Here is a 25,710-nt window from a genome sequence, read left to right on the forward strand (position 1 = left end):
GGATACAGCTGAGGTATAATACAGTCTGCTTCTTCATCTGAGAAGTGTAGAACCTTTTTTCTTTATTGTAACTAGGAAAAGAATTCTGAAATTTTCCAACCATTACTAACTTAACTATTTTTGAGAGAGCAATAAGTGAAAATGCAAGAAATCATGCATGAATAGCAGCAGGATTAGGGAAACCCTGATTGCCTGTTCCCTTTCTCAGCATAGTGCCTGAAAAGATCTCCTTCAAACTAGATATCATGGGAGGGAATCTTGTAGAAAACCTTAGTTAAGAGAGTATTTTGACAGCTCTCTAAAACCTACTGTTCAACCAGCATTACACAATTGACCAATCTATGTCAAAAAGGAATTTTATCAGGTAGAAATGAACCAAGCTGGAAGTGCAAGTCTGTGCACAGATCCCTGTCTCCTGTGCAATTCGAAACAAATCTCCACCAAGGATAAACAACTTTCACAAATGTCCTTTGGGCTGCCTTTCACAAAGTTACGAATTTGTGATATTTACTTTCTGGCAGAGACAATGCAAAATTCTATGATGGAGAAAGTCTGGAAGATATATACATGAGGAACTGCTGTGTTAGAATAAGACTAAATAAGTATCACATAAATAAATAAGGAGAAAAAAATATATAATTGAATGACACTGCATGCTTTAGCTGCACAGCTCTTCTGTATGGTACTGAAAAACCCAGTAGAAGACCAAGGAGTATCACTTATCATGCTATGGATCTGCTGAGGCATTAAGCTATCTGGTGAGCTGAATCCATGCATGGTGGCCACAAGATCCCTTTGAATGAGCAGGTTTTTCCAGGAGTCATTACAACTTTCAGAGGCAATTGCCAGTTAAGCATTCACTGTCTCAGAGCGTTTCTGTATAACATATATAATCCATAACTAATTTATGAAAAAAGATCACAAACACATTCTGTGCACTGTTAAAAATGTGAAACATTAAATAATTGATCAGGTGAAAGAGGTGAAAGGTGACAGTATTTGGTAATAACGTCTTAAGTTCAAGGCCTACAGTGAAAAGCCCAGGGAGGTTTTACATTCTCTTTAGCTGATCTTGTTTATTTGAACTGTTCCCATTATCTATTCCTTTTTTTTTTTTTTTTTTTTTTTCCACAAAGATGTAGTGAAACAGTTGTATCCTTACCTATTAAAGTATCTTTTAACTAAATGGAAATAATCTTAAATACATATATATTCTTTGGCACCACATACGGGCTTGAAGAACTATTATACATGACAACTGTTCTCCGCTGTTATAAATATGGATAAAATGAAAACTAACTAAAAGCAAGACTGTACACTATTCAGATGCTAAAATAGATGCTATCAAACTAATCTTGTCCTTGCCAAACAGCTGTAAGTAATCTAAGCAATCCTTTTGACCTTTTTTTTTTTAAAGAACTATCTTGTTGGTCTGCAAATGCATTTGTTTGAAGAGAAAACCTTCAAAAAGCATTAGACATTGCAAATGCTCATGATAAGATCTACACTAAGCCAGTGGAGGGTCTGTTCCATTGAAATGGGATATGAACTGCAATACTTAAAAGTGAATTAGGGATTTTCTTTATTTAGGAAGATAGCTGCAGAAATAGCAAACTGTTCTTCACGGTACACTTGTATGAATAAGATAATGTTCCTATACTTGTAGAACAAGTTTAAGACTTGTGAGGGTCTGAGCTCTCAAAACAAATAAGTCTTTGTGAACAGCATAAAAATATTTGCCTTCTATATTGGTTTTTATTCACTGCATAGCTAATAGTACAGGTTCTGAATTTTGTTAATTATCATGCTGCATATGCACCTCAGCTGCCTAAGGATGTTCAGCTTGGTTACATATCCTAAAGAATCAAAGACACAAAGCTGGGAGACAGAATAAGGAAAGAAATGGAAAAAGAAAAGTGTCACAAGAAATGAAATGAGAAAATAAAAAAAAAAAAAAGCGGGAGAATATGCAACTTAAGGCAAGGACACCTGAAGGTTATTTTTCAGTAGCAATTTAGGAGCATTTACTTCTTCCAAGATCCACCCATACTGCTTTAAGTTACGTACAAAGTCCAGTAGTGGCTGACCTTTCAGTGGAAAGAGTGAGAAAGTGCACATGAGCAGTGCAGAATAATCAACCTTTTCCCTAATCTCTCTAGTTTGATGCTTACTTCTGTCCTACAGCATGCTCCTGATTCACTAATATTCCATGCAAACCTTGTGTTTATTTTTTAACACTGCCAAAAGAATGATGAGTACTCTCAATAATCACAGAAATACCCAGATACCTTTGAATTCCGATTGCCCCTTGTCTTCTATTATATGTTTTGGTAACAAGTACCACAAGGTAACTGTTCAACTTTAAAAAAAGATCTTTTTAGTTTGCTGTCCTTTCAAAGTTCAAAGGAGGAAATGACTAAGGGAACAGGCTTTTAAACTGTTTGTATTCGAGGGGCATATTGTACGTTATCATTTTTCTCAATATTCCTTTAGATCACATTCTGAATACTATATAGTTTTCTATCACTCACTGCCTTGCATAGAAGGAGCTCCATCAGTCTTCCCCAAGTGAAGATGAATTCCATTCATAGTCAGCAATTTTTAGCTTTTAAAAATGTGAAAGGAAGTACTGTTTTTTATTCCATCAAAATACTTTACAAGTAGGGACTGAACGTTACTGTGCATACGGATTATACTGAAAATGTTTTCCAGACATTTTAAGCATTTATTCCCAGATGATTGCATGGTGTTTGTATATGTGCTTGTCCTCATGCTTATGCAGAATTTTACAAATGATGCAAAGATGGTTAAAAAAAGCAGATGATGTTTCCTTTCTGATTTGCTTTAGTAAATAAGAGTTTATTGTGCTATCTAGTAAACTGCACACAACAGATATATTTATGCTGTGATATTCTTGGAATATAGGATCTCATCCCATTACCTGGAGAGATTCCCAGTTCAGTGTATTCAGTGGATGGCTGGAGGCCAGGGCTGGGAAGAGAAAGGGAACAGTGGGAGCCTTACAAGGTTTGCAGAAAAGGTTGTTTTTGCCTTACGTGGTAAGTCATAAACATTTATCAACAAAAATTGTTTAAAATAATTCAGACCTAAATTTATCCATGTCACTGCATCATCTGGCCCTGAACACAGATCTACAAAATCTGGGTTGAAAACTTCATGTAACTAGCATTTAGTACAGCATGTAGACTATGCAACATCAAAGACACATACAGCCTTGGAGAGCCAGCAACTTAAGACACCAAAATAATGTCACTTAGTGTGTAGGGGGACGTTAAAAGGAGGATTAAAAGCAGTGAGGCATAATATACTAAATGAATCCATGACTAACGGGGTGTGACAGCAAAGGGTTTCATTCTTTTCAACAGAATTGATCCCTAGGGCTGGAACTATTACTCCACTGTGCCTTTATCACCTTGGAATTTTTATGGTTATTTTTGATGAATTTGCATTTTTGTAAAGACTTTTTTGACATTAAGCCAATTTTCACTTTTAATTAAAGTCATAAATAATCTTAATTCTTCCTTAAAAGGTTTATTGTTTCTTACTTTTTATTATTATTACTGCCAGGAAATATTTTAAATACCAAAGCATGATGTGAATTAGCAATTACAAGTTCTCAAAGGTCCAGTGACTATGTTGTATCTTGTAAACATTATATGTTGCAAACTTTATCCATGCTTTAAATATCTGATTTGATCTCCACACGTGTGATCTCCACATACATGGAGATTTCACTTCTTTACCTTTCTATATATTACTTTATCTCAAGTACAATGGGTGAACAATGGGTGAACAATGGGTATAGGCAAATCCTTACCAAACAGGGCTTTAAAAACAAGCAGCTATAAAGCTAAAATGTGACCAGAGAGTGAAGCAAAGAGTAAAAAGGGCCAGCTTTAAACTGTTTGGTACAAAGAACGCGTGCAAATTGAAAAAAAAACTCGTAGTGAATGAAATGTCAGAAGGAAAATCCCACAAAGTACTGACACAATCAAAGACAGGAGATAACATATTATTTTACTGTAAATGACAGTAATAGTACAGTGCAGTTCAATACCTGTATTCAGGCCCACTATGCCAGTTTTAGTTGATGTATCACACACAAATTTCTTACAATGCAGTCTTGATTGCCATTTACTTTGCATGCCTGTAAAAGTCATAAAAGCTGCCTGAGCAGCTCCTAGGATAGGCAGGGCAGGGCTCATAGAACTTCTTTGGCAGTCCTGTCTGTGAGCACACAGGAGCAAGGAAGTCAAAGCTCTGCTTGTAATGGTGAACACAAACGCACAGTTACTTTCTCACTCATACAAATGGGCATTCATAAGTTCAGAGGCATCTTCTCATGAATACTATAGACCAGTTCCTTACAACAGGCTGAAATACAGGTCTCTTCTGCCATGTCCTTTTTCCTAGTTACAACCAACCATTGAATCAAAATTTACGGCTTAAATCTATATATTAAAGACTGTCCCTTGGAGATTCCTATGTTGTACAAACACTTTTTGCTACTTTCTATGAATGGCTGTGCATTAAGTTTTAAACATCTGCAAGGTTTATCTATTCCTGTAACAGTTCACAAATGTTCTTGTATCAGGATTAATACAATACTGATTGACTCAATGATCTAAACTAATGACATAGTGCCAACGATTAATGTGAGATATGAAGAAAAATGCTCAGAAAAAACACCATTCTCTTAGGTCACAGCTCAGCTCTTCAAAGATGTGCTTATACATACAAATAACTCTTGACTCATGGACTTGACATCCACAGGGAGCCAGTGTTGTGAAATACATTTGAAAGTGTCTGGCATATGAAAATATAATTTACAGCTTAACCTCATACACTGTCTATTGAGCCTCAAAATCCATCTTTCCATCCAAGACAAGTCATTTAAACTTGCATTTTATGATCTTATGTATTTATCAAGTGGTGAAAGTATAAAATCAAAAAATTTTGTTTTCAAAGACCACTTTTGATTTTGCTTATTATGTATGTTTATGTATGTGAGTAATCACCACATCAGCAAATAAGAGCATTAAAGCAGGTAGACTCATGAAGTCAAATATAAAATTATCACCTATGTAAAAACAGTTTAATTTGCTTTTCATTAATGTTTTTTCTTTTCGGTCTGAAAACACTACAGGCATTTAATACACATTGATATATCTAATATTATAACACCAACTTCTCCATAAAATACTTACACCTGCCAACACAGTAGAAATTTTACCTTTTTCCTAACTTGCTGGTCTTTGGAAGAATGTGCTTTCACATGTTTTCTCAGGGAGCTTGGATCTGTGTATCGTTTAGTACATCCTGGAATTTGACATGCATAAGGTTTCTAAAACAAAAAGAAAAAGAATAAAGAAGCAGCTGTTAAATCACAGATTATTTTAACTCATGAGAAACCATTTAGAGCTTTGGGATGCTGCAAATCACATTACTACAAAATGAAATGCTGTACATTATTACAAGGAGAAGGCCTAGTAATTTATTAGAAAGGGAAAGGAGAAAAGTAAGGTTCATATGGAAGAAAAAACAAAGGAAGGCTTTAATTATGGCACCTTTCATTATTACCTTTTTTTTTTTTATTATTTTATCAGTACAATGAATATTGTTAGGTATACTCACAATGCTTCCACCCTTAGAGCTTTGGCTTAATCAGAAATTACATTCTTTAGTGAATCAGGTAAAGAAATTGCAGAAAAGGCCCAGATAGACAATTTAGAATTATAGAAGAATCTGCTTTAGAAAAAAAGAAAAAGTGTTAGTTTTCTACATTATGAAGAGAGCAAGCAAAAACCAGTGCAAACATTGAATACTAAAGTATCAAAAATATTTCACACAAAAATACACATTTTAATCTGAAGTATAAAACAAACACTTCCAGCTTATATTTTCTAATAGCACATCAGTTTAAAGAAATACCAGTCCTGTAATAGTTTTAGAACTTAAAAAGACAAGACCAAAGAACCAAACTAATTCACCAAATAAATACAAATTTCAGAAACTATCTCCTTCTGCCTGTTCTAACCTACCTATCTTCTCTGAAGACCTGAAGATTCACAATAAAGAGTATTAAATGAACACCAGGTCCAACTCTGCTAAAACTGGCTATTTCACAATTCAGGCATTTATGATTAGCAAAGCATTTCTGAAAACACAAGCGTATAAATGTAGTGTACCAACTATACTATCAACTATCCGAAAAGGATCTTTTAAGTTTTTTGACAGCCATTTAATTCGAATGGCAGTGTTCTTTTTCTCCTTCTGGTCTTCTGCCCGTTGGAAACTGTTTGTCTCTAATGAAACCTGAACTTCTTTTGTTGTGAAACAAAGCTTTCATTAAACAAATCTCAATACTGAGTCAAATTCACAAGTAACAATTTGTTGGCATGACTTTCTAGTACTTGCTCTGGCCATTCTACTGATTTTTGTCATATAATAGCAGTTATTATCCCAGCTGGCTTTTGAATCTTTGCATGTTGACTTCAGGTTCCCTAAATAACACCTGAGTGGGATGAAGTTATTCTACCTGCAATGGAGCCCATGAAGCTGTGGCCTTTTAATCGACTAGTCCTTGAACAGCCCTATAAGACCCTTCTCCTTCCAATCAGTGATGTTACAAGCTACCTGTTGCCACCAACCTGGTGGAAAGGAGCACACAGTCTAATGAACAGGGGACTGCAATGGGACCTCTACTTCCTTACAGTGTCTAGGTGTGTCCTCTGGTGCTTGGCGCGGTCACTGGAGTTGCTGAATGCTTTCTGGCAGCCAGGGTGCTGACAAAGATACGGCTTTTCACCTGTATGGCTCCTTAAGTGAATCTTGAGGTTTTCTAGTCTGGAAAAGGCCTTCTTGCAGCCCTCAAACTAGAAAAGAAAAAGAAATGATTGTAAAAGAAGACACACACAATAAACTGCAACAGCAAACACTGAGCAGAATGGCAATTGGACTTGCAGGACACTCCAGCCTGCTATGGCCAGATGCCTCTGGAGCTGAGGAAAGCCTGGAATTGTTTGAGACACTTAGACCATAAGAGTGTTTGTGTTGTGTTTGTCTTAATTAGGACACAACATTATACGGTCATTTTTCAGGGGCAACAATGAGACCCAGAGTGACTGCTCAGCTCAGAGCTCAGCACCACCCAGCCTCTCTGGGGAAAACAGCCCATGTTGGTTTTCCCAATAGCAGACAGGAAGCAAAACAGTCACTGTGTTCTGTGCTAGCCAGCCTCATCACAGCTCTGGATGTTAAGAGCTGAGCTGAACAAGTGCTCCTCTTAGTACCAACCCAACCTATGCATGAACAACAAAACCCACACAGGGAAACATCAGTCTGCTCTACCTTGCATATGGCATTGAAAGAAGTCAAAAAAGAACATGAAAATCAAGCTATTTGCTTGATGGCCCCGGTGATAATATAATGCGTTTTGAAACACTTCTTTACCTTTCTGATACATTTGTATGCATTACTAAAAATAAGGGTCTCATCCTTACAGCCCAGCAAAAGAGGATCTTATCTCTATAGGTAACCAAGAATCATGTGGCACAGTAGTTCTGTACCTAACCAAGTACTGCACCTGCAAAGAAACCTAAGTTTATGTAAGTGGAAAACTATTTCTTCATCTGTCATCTGTCCTGCTCCCATGTTATACTTTATTTAGAGGAATGTAAAAAACTTCCATTCTATTTGACATTTGCATTTTCACGTACATTTGATTTCAGTTAGACATGAATGTTTAGAACTCTTAGAAACATAAACTTAATTAATTTCTTTATTTAATTTTCTTAATTAATTTCTTTAATTAATTTTCAATTAATTTCTTTAGCTTTGACCTCTGCACATTCTACTGAGAAGCTACATCTAAAACACTTGCTGTATAACATGATCGTTTACAATTCTTGTTTGCTTGCAAGAGCAATAATGCATTAACATTAAGTAATGTCAAAGATTATCTATGCTCTAACACACACAAAAAAAGAAATAGGCCATTTTCTACTGACACTAGAGTAAAACATACACATTTTGTTATGTTTTATTTAGTGTTTGTATGTTTAAAAAAACACAAGTAGGAACACTGACATAATTCTGATCATAATTAGCAAGCCTTAGTTAGCAACCTGTAATATCCCCCTCCCCCCCCCAAAAAAAAAAAAAAAAAGTAAAAACAAAACAAAACGAACCAAAAAAAAACAGGATATTAAAAATGCTTTTACTTTGAGGAAAATATTAGAAGACATTTCAAGATCAACAACAACAACAAATAAAATACATAGCAATCTCTACCAGTTGCCTGGATAACAGCACCATGTTTTCATAGTAAAAAGTGAAGAGTTGAGAAAGCATTCAAAACATGAGAGCTAAACGACTGATATGAACAAACAGCCTTTGAAAAGGAAAATAATTCAAATACAGCTACTTTAAAATAACAATGAAATTTACTGATGATCTTCACAGACATTTTATATGGACAAGTCATTATTTTTTATTAAATTTAAAAACCTTCTATTCTAATTACAGTATTTAGGCCGTACCAAATATGAAATAAAATGTATTATTTCAAGGGACTTTCTGTTTCATAGGGTAAAACTCATCACATTGAAAAAGTTCTAAAAGCAGGCTCTCTGCTTTTTCACAATTTATAGAACTTTGAATCTTCAAGCACATGAACAAAATTAAACATATATGCAAATAATTGTTTATGATTGTAAAGCAGCATTGAATTTAAATGGGCAAAAGTATTTAACTCTCCGGAAGTTGGAAATATTATCTTACAGATTAAAAAGAAATAAGAAAAAAAATGATTTCTAAGGAATACTTCATTGCTTGGAATACTTCATAGCTTGGAAGTAGAGAAGATAGTCTGATACTCTGAAGTTCTCATCCCTCTACAGCCCTAAAATTCTGTGCATCATATTCACAAGGCTACATATTGAGAAAAGGTCGTCCCATAAAGAAGTAGAAACTTGAAGCCTGTATTATTAGAAAGACTGTCTTTACACAACAGTTAATGAATTCTAACTCTAAATATCAAGCTGTTTGAGGCCTTAGGAATGTTTGATGCCTAAAGATAAAAGGAATGAAGCAGCACTCTTTTGAACAAACATATCATAGAATCATAGAATCACAGAATATCCTGAGTTGGAAGGGACCCTTAAGGATCATCAAGTCCAACTCTTGACACCACACAGGTCTACCCAAAAGTTCAGACCATGTGACTAAGTGCACAGTCCAATCTCTTCTTAAATTCAGACAGGCTCGGTGCAGTGACCACTTCCCTGGGAAGTGGTATTCTATGATTCTATGATTATAGATATTCTGTGATATTAGATATTCTGTGATATAGATATTCTGTGATATTAGTGATATTCTATGATTCTATGATTTTGAACAACAATTCTATTATTCCTAGAATCATAGAATCATCTGGGTTGGAAAAGATCTTCAAGCTCAAGATCTACCATCAACCTTACCTATCAAGTCCCACTCTTCTCTTGATTTCGATAAAAGTTTTCCACAGAAGACATGATTACAAACTGGGCAAAAAAAGTATGGTAGTAGGGTTGTTGCATTTTGAAATGGAACCTTTCATAGTTTCTCATTTATTATCTTGGTACAAGAAAAGGATTACAGGAATGTGTTATGTACCTCCACTACAATTAGTCACTGAAGTACTTGCCATGCATTTGGCATTCTGAGGCTGTTTAGCACTCTTAGTAAACCTGATTAAACCTCCTTTTTAAAATTATTATGTGGAATTAATTGTGTAATATTTTCCTAATCTGCAATACAGAAATCACAGTTACTGAGTTTTTATTTTTACTGTTGTGTGCAAATTGAAATCAATAGCTCACTTATAAAGAAAATTACTACTCCTTACTTCCTAAACTTGGGAGTTCTTTTTAAAACATATTATTAGAGTCTCCATATCCATATTTATTTTATCTTTTTATAAGGCTAATTGCCAAAAGCAGGAAACAGTATATTTACAGTGAAAGGTAAAGCATGTCAGTAAAAAGCAAAAGCACTGCTGACTATGACTTTTAAACACTCGTGCTCTCCAGAGTGTTCTGCATATATTTGTACACACATAAATGGCGTTAAGTGTACTGGGCAACCTTTCTGTAAAATTATAATATTATGACATAGATTTCTAGAAAATAATTGACACAGCATGTGAAGACTTGCTGGATGCATCATTCACTTCTGAGCCCTGTCCTGAATGACACAGCAGACTTCATTTTGAAATACATTTAGACTTTTATACTGTAGGAACACTAGGTTCCTGCATGGATTCCCTTGTCTGAATACTTTAATGCTTGCAATAGATATTCATTGACCAAATATTTAAGAGATTCATAAGTTTTTGATGATCCTTATGGGTCCCTTCCAACTCAGGAACTTCTGTGATTCTGTGATTCTGTTTTAACTGAAAAAGAAGCTGTTCTGATTGTCTGAGTTGGTCGGCACTGTAACACAGACTTAAGACCTTGCTCTGGAAAATAACTTCTATCTGAGATCTGATCCATTCACAGAAAAATACCTGGTGTTTATTTAAAAAGTCATTGACAGGCATTCAGGCATTTTCTTATCTAACTCTCCCTAATATTGTCTATTCTTAAAAATCTTCAGTTCTTCCTATTCAAATTCGTTTTGCTTCAGTATCTAAACATTGTAATTTCTTTTGTCTTTTTCTGCTGTATAGATGTGATTAGTAATGTGTAAGATAACTTCCAGTTCCAGGCATTTTCTGAATGTTATCAAGTCCTTTAACGTTCTCCCAAATAATTTACATATATCAAAATTATTTGTTCTCTCATGTTAAACAATACTTTGTCAGACTTCCACTGAAATAATTCTTTAAGAAATATGGACACCAGAGCACAATTTGATTTTACAGTGTTGTTTCATCCCATATAAAACAAAATAATAGTGTCCTATTCTGATATGATCACATGTAGACTCTTAATAGCTTTTTTTTCTTTGAATCAGTTATACAGAGTAATCCTCTTCAGCATCACTGCATTGGGATATCATTCTTTTACTTTGTAAGTGTGAAAGGTAACCATTTCCCTAGTTTATTGCCACCTATGGGGAAATATTTATGGTATATTAAAATGATTTCACTTAATCAGAAGTTTCCAACATGCCCTCTCTCCTTGGATTTACAGGAAAATGGGTGTTTCCTTTTTTCTTTTTAAATTTGACTTAGCTATCTTTCAACTTTCCTATAACCCTTCCATTGCAACAAATGATGCCTACACAGTGTCTAAATAACAAATCTAGGTGCTTCATTTTTTCTTCAGTAAAACAGAATGTGTGCCTCATGTAAGTAGCAGATGAGCCTGAGGTCCTCCAAGAACTGTGATATAGGAAACCATAGGATGCGATATGCCCAAATGATCTCAGAAGTTCATTTGTGAGTTATGCTTGATAAAAGGTAAAGAACTGCCCCAATCTCTGCCAAACTTACTTGATGGAAATCAATCCAACCCTAAATCGACAGCCAGGATGTGCTAATCAGACATTTCAAATACATTCTTGAATTGTTGCAGAATAGTAATTTTTTTAGCTTAATCACCTATTCAGCTATGGTCAACTGATGATGCAAAATGAGAAGGAAAAAATGCGCCTAGAAACTATGATACATATCAGAGAGAATAAATTAGTTCCTGATTTTACAAGGTCAACAAGATAAGAAGCTTCATCCTAGCAAACATGCTTGCCATGGAAAAGTAGCTAAAGAATCAAAATCTCTACCTTCCACATTGCTTGTCAGTAAGCACAATGGATACTATTTCCGGTTAAAGGACACAGAGCATAGTAACAGTGAGACAGGGCCTTGTTTATTACTACCATTTCACACAAGCAGGAAAACCAGCAGTTTCACAGGTGTACAGTTCAGATCAGATGTAACTCTTGCTTTGCCAGCTAGCCCATGGATAACCTACATTAATCCATGACTAATTGCACATGACTACATAAATGCATCTTCTTTAAAAACTCTGTTTCTGTAGTCCCTTTCTGACTATTTCTGCAGTAACCATGGATATGAAATACAGGATCAATATTTCAGTAGTAGTACTTTTTCCAGCACTAGTCATTCAGGTAAGATTACTTTTCTAAACCAACCCCTTTTTTGCTCAGTCAAGGATTGTGTTAGCCTTGTTTAAGTCACAGCATTCTACAGAGGATCACATTTGGTAACACTAAATTCCCTCTCAGATGCATTGTTTGCTAGGCAGAATTTGTCATCTTTTAAATATAAGCTAGAATTCTTTGTTCCTGCTTGTGTTGGTTTGTATTTGTCTGTTTTACAGTTCACAGTTTTATACTGCAATCATTCAGCAAAGTCCATCAGGTCATTTCAATTGTTTTCTACATTTTCCTTGTCCCGTTCCAGACTGCAGAAGTAACAACTTGATAACATTTGCTTCCTCCCAGTGTTGATGGATACAAAAGAAAAAAATGAAACAAATGCGACTCTACTAATGTGAAGGACTCCAGGCTGCTGCTGCTTCTGGCTGCTGAGACTTTGGGAACAGAGTGAGAAAACATGTGCTAAAAGATCCAAACTGGTGTAAGACTGCTTGCTTGAGGAGAGTACAAAATGTTGCCTCAGCCTTATACAGATATGCTGGTTGGACTTTGATGGGATCCTATTTCCAACAGCAATTGTCTGAGATTGATTTTAATAGCTGCTTGACTTGCTTGATATAGTAATATTAATAAACTGACTATATCCGTGGCAAATAACATTTTTAAATCCTAATCTTCAGAGAAAGTGATTTGAGAGAAAGTATAAGCCATTCCTGAATGCCATCACATAGGAATGCATATATGCAAATGGAGAGAATAGTATCCCTGAAAACCACAGACGAAAACATAAATCTAGAGTATCACATACATAAGACCTCAAACAAATCCTTCAATTGCTCAATAATCTGGTAGCAATTTAAAAAAAATTATTAGTAGATAAATGACAAATTAATAATTTACTAATGTTTTATGTCTATCTTATGTTTGTGTTTATGTCAATTAATTTTGAATAGTCTGATATAAGGACCAGGTAGGTTCTGTGTCTGCACCAAGGCAGGTAGTCTGACAAGGACAAAATATCTTTCTCCAGCTTCACATTTATTATAAAATGAGATGTAAAAGCTGTTCTTTACATGGTTTCCAAACAAGAATGATGCATTTCAAACATTATTAATAGTCTTTTAAATGGCATTTCCCTTCCTCAACAGCATTAGTAGGGTGCTGCTTTACAAGAGATGTGAGGGCTTTTAAAAAATTGAGAGTAAGACCTCATATAAAAACCTTTTAAATAGCTTTTTATTCACACAGACTCTCCTGCCTGGCAATCTTGTGAACGACACATAATTAGTGTCAGACATCATTCAAACTGCTGACATCAGGTGGTCACCAACAAGGACGCTGCATACCGAAGCTGAGATTTAAAAGCCCAGGTTCATTTCATGTGAAATGAGTGCTGTGCTTTTAACCCTTAAAGTGTTTAAATGGGGAAAAATGTAGAATCCAGAGCAGCAATTCATTATACTGCAACCATTTCTGTCTTAATGGAGTACATTTTGTGACATGGTGATTGAATGCTTTGGCATGTGCACGATGCTTATATAAATAAGGCTGTACTTTCCTCAGGCAATGCAAAGGCTGGAAATTTTTTCTTCTTTTACAATTAAGCTTATGAAATGATACAATATCTTGGAATTCTTTGTTACAGTAAATAATGACAGACTATGTTTATATAAATTGCATAGATTATAGTAGATGCTTGTTTACCCAACCATTCAATAAGAACTTGTTCCAAAACCTGTTGAAGTCAGTATGTAATTACTCTTTTTTTTCCCCTAAAGAAAAAAAAAAAGTTTCCCTCCTTCACTACGTATCTTCACTACAGGTAGTTTCCATCAGGCAAATTCCATTAAAATTTTAAGATCCTGCATGACATAAGGATAAAAGAAAACAAAAAAAAACAAAATTATGGTCTATGAAAAAACCTGAAGTGTATATATATATATATATATATATATATATATATATTTATCTTCTTTGCACTTCCTACTTTAAGCTAAGAAGCTTATTACATTTAACAGATTTACAAGAAAGTTTATATATTGTGTACTTCTCATATTGTAAGGGCTTTTGTCTAAGGAGCACATTTTTTTTATTTTTGTGTGTGTGTGTTATGTGTTTAGACATAAGATTAATACACTCTATTCTCATCTGATTTCATTTTTCTAACACATCTTTCTACTTCTGTATATTACTTCTTTATATTAAAAGCAAGAAGATCTATATATTGCTGTTATAAGTGAGAAATACAATGGAATCAATAGAAAAAAAGATATTAATGCAGATGAAAAAGTTAATATACAGAAGAGTGAATTTGATTACCTTTTTTGTTTGTCAGATACACAAAAAACGCTAGTATCTTGCATTCTCTCTGAATAAAATCTTACTATATCTGTCACATTGTCCACATTTTGCTGAGCATTTCCATATGTAGATGTATTACTTAAGCTTAACAATAAAAATCAACTTAAATCTTTTTTTGAGGAGATTACTATTTGCAGAGAACATTGTGGTGTCCGTGTGGTGGTTTTACCGTGCTGGGCAGCTAAACCCCACAACCGCTCTCTCACTCCCCCTCCTTTAGATGAGGAGGGGGAGAAGTAAAGCAAAGAACAACTCACGGGTTGAGATAAGGATAATTTAATTAAAGGGAAATAATTATAATAATTAAATAAAGACTACCATGAACTAAACAATTTAACTAAGGGGAAGTAAAAGGGAAAAGGGGAAAAAGGGAGGAAAACAAACAAACAAAATAAATGAAAGCTATATGGAAGTGCAGAGGAAAGAAATTACTCTCTACTTCCCACAAATGAGCGATGATTGACCACGTCCTTGAAGCAAGGCCTCAACGCACGCAGCCGGTGTTCGAGAGGAGGACCGACGTCTTCTCAACGAGAGCCCACCCCTCCCCTCTTCTTCCTGTTTCCACCTTTTATTGCTGAGTGTGACACCACATGGTATGGAATATCCCTTTGATTGGTTTAGGTCAGCTGCCCTAGTGATGTTTCTCTCCTCACTTTTTGCCCACCCCCTAGGAGGGTTAGAGAAAGGCCCAATGCTGTGCCAGTGCTGCTCAGCAGTAGACACAACACTGGTGTGATAACACTGCTGTTCCAGCTACAAGTACAGAGTACGGCACTGAATGGGCTGCTGCTGGGAAAGTTAACATTCCAGCCAGACCCAGTACAGTCCGTTCTGATGGGACAAGTAGGAACAGTGGATTAAGGATGCCAACAAACTGCAGTAAAGGTTAAAGAGGAAAACAGGTAGGGGACTGTCCCTACCCAAAATACTCCCTTCTCACGAGAGTTCTCTTTACAGATTAGTCTTTTCATTTATATGTTTTTGATAACTGTAGCACGCTCATATTTCTCTTCCATTTCAAGACTGGAGATTTTCACAGTATCCACATCCTCAAGATCTTCACCACACTCCTCTTGCTTTCTAGGTAATGCCATGACTAAATACAAATACCTCAGCTGAAGTTAAGCATAGTACCTTGAATATTATTTGTTCCCTGAAATAAAGGTGGCAGAGACTCACTCACCATGGAAATGTCTTTTTTTTTTTTTATTAGTTTCATTAGTAAGCATGGACATTTCAGCCTTGGAAGTTATTTCTGGTGCTACAGGGAAGGTACATATTATGACAAGTCCCTTCAAAAGAAACTATTAATGAACACATCAGCTGGTACTGATTCAAAAACTATATGGAACAGAAACCATTACAAGAAGAATGAACAATATGGAAGTTCTTCCATTGCTTCCTTTTTGAAGATAGTGATCCTGTTCTTTTCTGGTCTTTCTATTTTCTTTCTCTTCTTCCCTTTCTTTTCTAAAAGGTTTTCTTTGATAGTCTAAGAACTGAGGTCAACATTACAATTCATGCAGCTTTCTCTACTAAAAGTCTACACAACACTAAAATTGTTCAGTGTTAAAGTGGCTATTAAACTCTACTTGCTCTACTTGCTGAACCCCAGAGAGGTCACCTAAAGCTGAACATTTATTGTAGCTGGTAAACTCAGAAGAACTAAATATCCTTTCATCAAGGAACAACAAACAAACAAACAAACCAATAATTATGTATATGTTACACAATTTATAAAAATAGAAAATGTATATAAATTATATGCTGCAACACTATTTTCCTCTCCAATACAAAGTCAAACATGCAGATACATCTCATCTTTGTAGTTCTAAGCTCATTACGATCTCATGCCAAAGGTATATTATGAACAGAGACAATAGGTTTTCAGACATGAAGTCAAGGGACTGTAAATCACATTCTCACTGGGAATGTGGTTTTGTATAAGAGCATTTTGCTGTTGTGAATCTCAAAAAGGACAAATTTTTTATCACTGTTATATTAGGGAAAAAAGGGGGGGGGAATAAAAGATCAGGGATTCTCTGAAACCATACTTCAAGTAGAAAAAGAAACGTGAGTCTCAATGGTTCTTCCTCACACAAATCCCTGCCCAAATTCCCATTAGATTCATTCAATTTTCTATAGAAAAACAAAACAAAACAAAACACAAACAAACAAACTGGAACAGCCATATATAGGAATAGGAATAGGAATAGGAATAGGAATAGGATTTATTCTTTTAGTTCTTCTCTATCCCACCCTATCCATAAACATGCTAAACATTCAAGTTGGGACTTAAGCTTCCAACTAACAAGTATGCAAGCTGTTCTACAAATACTATCAAAGTATTTCTTATTACAGGTATGTAAAAACATGTCATTTCACTTCTGTTTTTCATGGGTACAAGGATCCTAAAAGATTGATTGCTGAATCATAAAACAGAAGAAATTATATTGCCAAAACTGTTTTCTTTTTTTTCTTTTTTTTTTTTTTTAAATTGAGAATGTACCCAACTCCAGCATGGTAACCTCAGATATCTAATTAAACGAAAGGTACAGTCTTATTTTTTTCAAGGAACTTAGCATTCTGCTTTTAATAACATTTTGAATGTTACAATATTAATGAATCCCTCCAACATCAATGCCATAAAAGAGGGTAAATATTACTAATCTACACAAAGGAGCTGAAGTTAAACATACACTGCAAAGGATATGATCATACAGTGGAACTGAAAGAATGCAATTAAGCTGAACTGCTTTACCTCTGCCAATAATAAATTTTTATACTAAATATGACTTTTTGACCAAAACACAATACGGGTTGTCATCCCAAGAGAAATCTTTTTTTATATAAATTATTCCAAAGTTTCATATCTTGCACTGCCTTTTAGTGAATTCTTTAGGAACATAGTCTGAGCATCTTCATAGCTATGGATATCTTCTATACTTGGATACTTGTCTATAAGCATACTTGACTATCCTCTCAGTATAACATTAACTTTGAATTTCCACCTGTTTATGGAATAGACACCACATGTATTAGTTGTATCTACTTAAGTTTCTTTATGTCATTCTCCACCTCAGTAATGCCATCTCAGAGTGATTTTAATAGGAAATTCTAATCCAAACAATTGTAGATAAAAAAGGAAGAAAGAATGTTACCTTTTGATATTTCTAAATATATGAAGGCACGTAAAGCATACAGAAGTTACCTTCACATTAATCAGTAAATACTGAGCATTTTCATAGAATCATAGAATCAGAATATCCTGAGTCGGAAGGGACCCATAAGAATCATCGAGTCCAACTCTTGGCACCACACAGGTCTACCCAAAAATTCAGACCATATGACTGAGCACAGTCCAAACACTTCTTAAACTCCGACAGCCTTGGTGCCATGACTAAATCCTTGGGGAGCCTGTTCCAGTGTGCAACAACCCTCTCAGTGATTTTCTAACACTTTAAGAGGTTAATTTGTACAGTTGTACACGGTTGTATCATACCCACTTGAGTTGTCCAAGGCATACAGAATACATGCTACTATTTAAAATCCAGCCCACATGCCCCTCCATCCCCCAAAAGTTCATTTAAGAATTAAAAAAAAAATAATTTAAAAAAAATCAAAAAAAATCAACATTAATTTTTGTCAATTTTCAAAAGAAGCATGCTACTGAAAAAAAAAAAAAGTTTTATTCTGAAATTGTTAAAATTATGTTTAGACTTCTCCCATTGCTTTCTTCCTCATTTAGATAAGACAATTTTCTGACTTTGACAAGAATCTGTTCATTGTTTTCTGACCCTTAAGTGCATTTCCCAATAAATAAAGTATTCACTGAAAATATTAGCTCAGAAACAGTGGCAACAAAAACATTTCTCACTGATACCAAAATTGGACATCCCTTGCTAAGTGTTTCTTCTCCCAGAGAAAGCATAAGAAACAAACACACAAGTTGTAAATCAGATTAATTGATGTTCTATTAAAAAGTGTTCAGATTAGCATCTGTATAGTTACTGAAAAAATACAGAACAGAAAACGTCCCTGAAATTTCTATTCAGCAAAATGTAAGAAACTCAAAATAAAGTAATCATACTGTCTTAACCTTAAACATGTGTGTATCACTGCCAGCCCATAATATAACAGTTCTGTCATAATAATCAGGTTCCAGTTCTGCATTCCATTAATATGCATCACATCCACTCAAGTCAGTGGGAATTTGGGATATGCAAGGAATGAAGAATTAGTTTTGTAATCCTTAGGCCACAATCCCATGGTAATTATAGTGCCTTGACATAGTATTGCTAGCTGAACAGCTCTGCAGCACCTTGTAGGGCATTAACAGTAGGATTTATTGCATTTATTTATTTTATGCAGATTTATTCTAAATATCATACCAGGACCCTGTCTCTGCACATTATTAGCTGTAATAATTAAATTAAGCAAATGAAAACTTAGATTTAGATGCATTTTGAGTTATTAAGCAATACAAGTTTACTTCTTCCCCATTTATCCCCAGCTAAAGAGGAGCTCAGTAAAATCCTCGCTTTCACCTCTTCTGAGCAGAACTGCTTACTCAGCTCTCTTGGCAAAACAAAAGAGAATATTCACCTTATGGTTTGAGAGAAGGAGACAGCAGAAAAGAGTTGTGGAAAACAAGGCAAAAGTGTAATCACTGGGAGTTTGTCACAATAGCATACAGACAGAGGATGTTTCTTTTCTAACCCAGAAGTAATCCATATGCAAATTTCCAGTAACATTCAAAAAGTACTTCTCAGCTCAATAAATGCTTTCTATTCTTGGCTGCTTAGCACCCTCAGCTTTTTCCAATTAGGCCCTGTTTGTTTAGTTTTTTTTTTTTTTTTTTTTTTTTTTAAAAGTTCTAAAGAAAGGATTAAGGCCTGTATCATACAAGGGAGAAAACATAAATTAGAAATTCTTTTTGAATCTGGAGTATGCATTCATTAATCTTCCATCCTGCTGGGAAGTGTAATAAGAATAAAGGCAGAAAGAAGCTTTTTGCTTCATTTGATTTGTTCAGCTGAAAACATGCTTTTGACTATCTGGAACTAAATCCCCAAATTCATGACAACTCAGACAATACTCCCACATGTTATAAGCCTGTGAGTTAAAAATAGAGCTGGGAACCTTACAGAAAACCACCTGGTGAGCAAGCTCTCCAGATTCATAAGGGCGAGACAGAAGGACATATGAATGTTCAGTGAATCAGCCGAAACTGTGAGAAGATGATAACAAGAGCTCAGGTGCTTGGTAATGCAGTTCTGCAGTGTGGTGTGGTCTCGGAGGGAAAATAACTTCTAAAATGACCAACAGGTCTGAATGATGAGTATGAGTTAGCTAGGGATGAGAAAACCAATGGAAGAGAAAAGGCCAGAGGCTGGAAAAGATAAGGTGTTAGATACGATTTACTGATTCTTTGCAGTAGAAAGTGCTGAAATCTATTGATTATGCTTTGCATTCAAAATGGAAAGAAAAAGAAAGAAAGAAAGAAAGAAAGAAAGAAAGAAAGAAAGAAAGAAAGAAAGAAAGAAAGAAAGAAAGAAAGAAAGAAAGAAAGAAAGAAAGGAAGAAAGAAAGGAAGGAAGGAAGGAAGGAAGGAAGGAAGGAAGGAAGGAAGGAAGGAAGGAAGGAAGGAAGGAAGGAAGGAAGGAAGGAAGGAAGGAAGAGAGAGAGAGGAAGGAAGGAAGGAAGGAAGGAAGGAAGGAAGGAAGGAAGGAAGGAAGGAAGGAAGGAAGGAAGGAAGGAAGGAAGGAAAGAATACTAAAAGCAGAAATAGACATCTTCCTTTTATGATTAAAAATCAACTTGCCTCTATGTGCCAAGTCAGTTTGTGACAGATTTTTGCTGTGATACCATCAAAGTGAAAAAGAGAAAACTCAAGAAATTGTTTTGCTCCTTTCAGTACAATGCCAATAAGTGCAATGAACCAATACATAGAAATAGATACAAAAAGAAAGAAAAAGAAGGCAACAGTTCCTCCCGTCCCTCCTCCCTCTTAACATCCGAAAAGACAATAAGGAAGCAGCATGGCCTTCCAGATGGTGGTTAGGGCCTACAGTTTTCTGAGATCCTGTTTAATGGCACTGAAGCTCATATCCTGACTTAAGAACTCAGTTTGTTGCTACTTCATTGTCAACAATTCAATTTATGTGCTAAAGAAAGGCCCATCTCTTACAGACATTTCTCACAGCAGACAGAAAAAGACATTTGGTGTCACCAGAAATCATACTGTGAGTGCAGGCAGGGCTAGCCCTGGTCAGAGTGGGGCTGTGAGGCTGGGTTGGGTCATGGCTGTGGCCAGGCCAAATAGAAGACATTGCAGTAAGGGTGTCACCAGTCAGGGATAATGCCTGAGACAATGCCATCCAAAATCTGTGAGTACAGATATTAGAGCTGGACCTTGGTGGGGAGGCAGGCAGGACCATGGCTAAATCAACATATGTGTCTAGGTACCAGAGAAAGTATTAGGAGTTAAGAGCAAAGGCTGAGCACACAGGACATGATCCAAAGGACCAAGCAAGGCACAGAGCACGACAACACCCAGCAGAGCTGCTGGCACAAACTCTCTGGCTGTAAAACTGTGGTTGGGGTGCATAATTTCTATTTTATTTTTTTATTTTATTTCGAAGAGCTCAGTTTAACTGTTACTCCTCAAGCCACAGGGACTGTGCGGGTTCAATTTCCCAAAAGCAGAAGATAATGGAACATAAAATTCACGTGGATCCTCTTGAAAAGCTTCACTTTTTTAAACCACACACAGGAAATGTTGGTCCCTTAAAACTACCTTAAGCAAACAACTGTTGTGACAAAAGGTCAGTGGTGGGACACCAAGAGATTAATGCAGGAGACTTTCCTTGTGGTGAGGCAAAAAAAACCTGCTCATCCCTACAAAAAATAATAGAGGAGAAGTGGAGGAATAGGCTAATTAAGTAGTGTTCACTAATCTTTATTATCTATCTCTACAATAAATTAAGTCATGCATACAGCACTAACTAATGTTGTATGTATGTATGTATATTATAAACAACCTTTAAAATACCAGACACCTACACAGTTTAATAAAGTAAGCATGCATTTATTTCATGCCAGGCATGACTTAGAGGTGTGCTGGACACAGTTCTTCTCCTGGGGCTCTAGAGAGAAGTGACATGGCAGTGATGCAAAAACAGAATTACTAAATCATTTGGGAATAAACCAGTTTCATTGCTCTACAGCACAGATCCTCAAATGCATCTAGCATTGCATTTCTTTCTCTTGAATGTGTAAGTAGATGAGTCTCTTACACATCTCACATGAGTGGTTCTCACCATGCAACTGGGGTTTTCAGCTAGGATAAACCCCAAGTGATCATGTGTAAGAAAGACTAAATACAGGAATTAAGTAATAAATATAGGGTTCTAGTGAAGTGCTCACAAGTCTTGATGAATATAAGAATTTTGTTCTTATCAAGCATCAGATACAATTTTTGAGAGAAGCCTTGAAGGGTTTACAGACCTTACTGAAGCAGTATACTTTGGGAATAAACATAAAGCTTGGATGAGAGAAGTCAGTCCAGAGCATTCAAGGTGAGGCAGAAGAAGATACAAAAAATAGGAGGAAAAGGAAGAAAAAGCAGATTGCTAGGCATGGTGCATTAAGTCAAGGAAGTATGTCCATTCCTCAAGTGGAATAATATATGTTCAGTGAGTAAGTTACAAGACATTTATTTATTTATGCAGTATGTCTGACACCACAGTTGGCTGTGGAATACTTGGAGGACATTTTAGATAACAGATATAACAGATTAATGACTGTAACTAACATTGCTGCTCATGGATATAGCAAACAAGAAAAAAAAACAAAATACCTGCAGGTTCAGACACGCAAGTAGGGGATGAGCTGTACGGCTTTCTCAGGAAAAGGATAAGAAGCTTTGAATTTCACCAAAGCAAAATAATGGATGGCTCAGTAAATAACTGTTCTCAGAACATATCACCAGTGCATGAAAAGGTTTTTTCCTCCTTTCCTTGGTGTACAATGCATTCTTCTGAGTATGTATTTCCCCTTGGCAACTGAACATTTACCTCATCCAGTGTAAATCATTACAGCATTCAATAGTCCTTGAAGTAAACCTTTTCCCACTGTGAAATGATGTCTTGAAGAAGCTACGAGAGATATTGGAGCTATTTTTGCAGTGCTGGCCAAAAACATCATGCTTGTTTCTAACTGACAATAAAAACTTTTTTTTTTTTCCTATTTTAATGCTTTGTGTCATTAAGACAAAAAACAGATAATAAAAATACAGATAATCACATAACAAACTGACTAATTAAAGATGAACATCAGGTGAAGCTTACAAGAGCTAACAGAAACAAAAGACTGAGCCTGGATTTATACCCACCTCCTAGTCAAGTGTAATGCTAAAAGTGCATGTTGATGTGCACCACATGAACAGTTGAAAATAGCAGAATAGTGGTCTGCTATACTGTATCTGTCTGGAGTTTCTCCTTCAAAATAACTTTATGTTTACACTACTGTTGAGGAGGTCAGCATCTGACTGGACAGATGTCTGAATACAGTGTGAGCAGATCTGGTGTCACTGCTGCACTTCAAGGTATGTCTGTAAATCTTACAGGCATTTGTTATTGATAGCTTTGTATACAGGAATGTTTAACTCCATGTAACATTACCTTTTCTACTAGACTGTGTAGATGAAGGGAAATATGCATGAGGAGCTGGCACTGTTTCACAGACCTGTAAAATCAAGAAACTAAAGCAAATGGGTGATCTTGTCAGGACAGAGCTTGCTGGACTCAGTACATCGTGACTCCAGCCACACCAGCAGCACCATGAAAAACATCTGTAATGTCTAACTGTCTCTTGCTCTCCCCTTTGCGTCCTATGTACCAATAAAGCATTCAAACCAGAGTGGTTTATCTTTGAAGATCATCTGAGTTTCAAGCTTTCAGAATTGACCCAATGAAAGCTCAGTGGAAGTTCTGGCTGTGGTGGATTAGCAAGTTTTATTTCCTCTAGAAAACTGAACAATTGCAGAAACAGATTTATTTATCCTTTTTCATAGTTAATTATAATAGGAATCAGAGCCCAGAAAGAAGGATGATGTTAATGATGATATTGCCAGTAAGAAGACGGTGCTACACATTCTGTTTCCTCAGTTAGTGTTTGCTTTTAAGAAGGTCACATACCTAATCACTATTGCTGCCTCTGCTAATACTCACTTTCTGTTGCTTAACAGTATCTGCTATGTTTCCAAAACCAGTATACATTATGTTATGAGAAACTGAGGTTAAGACTAACCTACAGTAATTATATGCCCTTTATGAACACTAACAGACATTAAACACCCTCCATTAAGCGCATGACAACTGTTACTCTGTTACTCACATCATCTTTATTCCTAGACTTTTGTTGTTTTGTCTTACAGTCTGAAAACCTGAGGAAAACCTGAATAAGTCTTTTGCATTTAGCAATCCAATATACATACATACATATTCTTACCTGAAACTTTCCAAGTCACTATTCTCCATATGGGCTTAAGGGACTCTTACCAAGATTTCTCTTTCTGCTTCAATTTATAGTATGAACACTGCTTGAAAGGCTCAGTTGTTTCCTCCAGTGTCCTGATGTCCCACCAAATCAAATTAAATTGATTGAAATACAGCCTGTTGATGCTTTTGTATAGCTATAGAAACTAATGGCAACCTTCCACCCTTTCGCTGAATGGTGTAATTGGCCTGCCAGAGAGGATTTGGGATTTTAACACATTCCCTGTTTGGCTGAGCTAACCAATTATTTTGCAGTTGCTATCAAGGCTGCAGACTTTTCTTCGTTGGGGTCATTAAGCTTGTCAAAACCAATTTGTCACCACAACTGCTGACCCTCATTGCCTCTGACAGCAGCACAAGTGTCAAACTAAACAGGCCCTTGCATTACAAGAAAGCAAATGACTGATCAGAGCCCACCAAGCATCCTGATCATATGCCACAGTCAGGCCTTCTGACCCCACAAGAGGTGCAAGCAGTATCGTCTAAATGACATGGGGTCACAAAATGACACTACTAATCATTTTGCAAAATAAGCAAAAAAAAAGCCTAGGCTAGCTAAAGTGAATTAAAACTCAAGGGCTGCATGTGCCTTGCAATTATGGTCATAGAGTTTTTCATTGTTTTCTTTTTAATTAAAAAGAGAAAATGAAATCCACTTATTCTGAAATAAAATTGTACGAAAGAAGTTACCAGATGATCCAGACTATTTTTTGGAAAGCAGCTCAGACACAGCATCTGGCACTAAAGAACTTTGAGTCCAATCCTGCAGACCAGTGTCATGCAATCTTCTGTGTAGTCTTGGCACCTGAGTGACATACAAATCAGGCCAGTGGCATGTTCTTCATCTGTTGTAATACCAGCCCCAAAGTACTCAGCATTCATCTGCACTTACTACAGCGGGGTAAAATCTGTCTGAAACACATGTGCAAACCTAGAATTTTCTTCTTTAAAGGTAGATAGATAGATAGATAGATAGATAGATAGATAGAGTGAATCCCTTCTAATTTTCTAAACAACTAAATTATTTTGTTGACTAATACTTCACAACCTGATTTTAAATCTCTCATTTACTGTTCCAAGTGTATTCAGTTTGATGGGGTAACTTTCAGTTTAGACTGATGTTGAACTAGCACCATGTCCTCAGTCCCAATAGAGTATTTGAAATGAAAATAAATTAACAAAAATAAGCAAACAGTTTCAGAGGAACACTTTCTCTCAGCGTGTTCCAAAAGAATCAAAGTCTTTATCTGAAGAGGCCTGGAAGGGGCCTATACCTGAAATAGCCTGAGAGGTCCTATTTGCTTCAATCATGATGACCTGTAATATGAATAAATCTTTGCAGTGTCAGGACTTTCACTCTTGAACACTATCTTGCAGTATGTTTGGGAAATACAGTGACAGCAACAGGTGTGTAGTATCCACCCTCCCCTTTGCCCCTCCTTCTTCCCACCAGAAGCTATCAAATATCATCATTTTCCTTTACTTTTGTTAAAATAGTATTTTTCCATGCAGATCAAGTACACCTCAGTAAACAAGATCTGATCTTAAGCGACAAAACCTTTTTTTTTTTCTTTTTTCTTTGTGTGTGTGTGTGTGTGTGGTAAGGGTGTGTACATTAATTACATTTATTTAAAAAAGGCTAAGTGGCTTATGGTTTATC

General features: G+C 35.9%; 1 protein-coding gene across 1 annotated transcript in view; it reads right to left on the minus strand.

Moving 5' to 3' along the window:
- Window positions 1-25,710, minus strand: part of GLIS3 (GLIS family zinc finger 3) — a 167,476-nt gene that overhangs the window by 41,535 nt on the left and 100,231 nt on the right. Inside the window, exons 4-5 of the mRNA XM_032206148.1 lie at window positions 6,735-6,896; window positions 5,255-5,365 (exon numbers count right to left, since the gene is read on the minus strand). Of these exons, the coding sequence (XP_032062039.1) occupies window positions 5,255-5,365; window positions 6,735-6,896 (273 nt within the window). The remainder of the gene's footprint in view (window positions 1-5,254; window positions 5,366-6,734; window positions 6,897-25,710) is intronic.

Source organism: Aythya fuligula, chromosome Z (assembly GCF_009819795.1).
Source record: "Aythya fuligula isolate bAytFul2 chromosome Z, bAytFul2.pri, whole genome shotgun sequence".
Lineage (NCBI taxonomy): Eukaryota > Metazoa > Chordata > Aves > Anseriformes > Anatidae > Aythya > Aythya fuligula.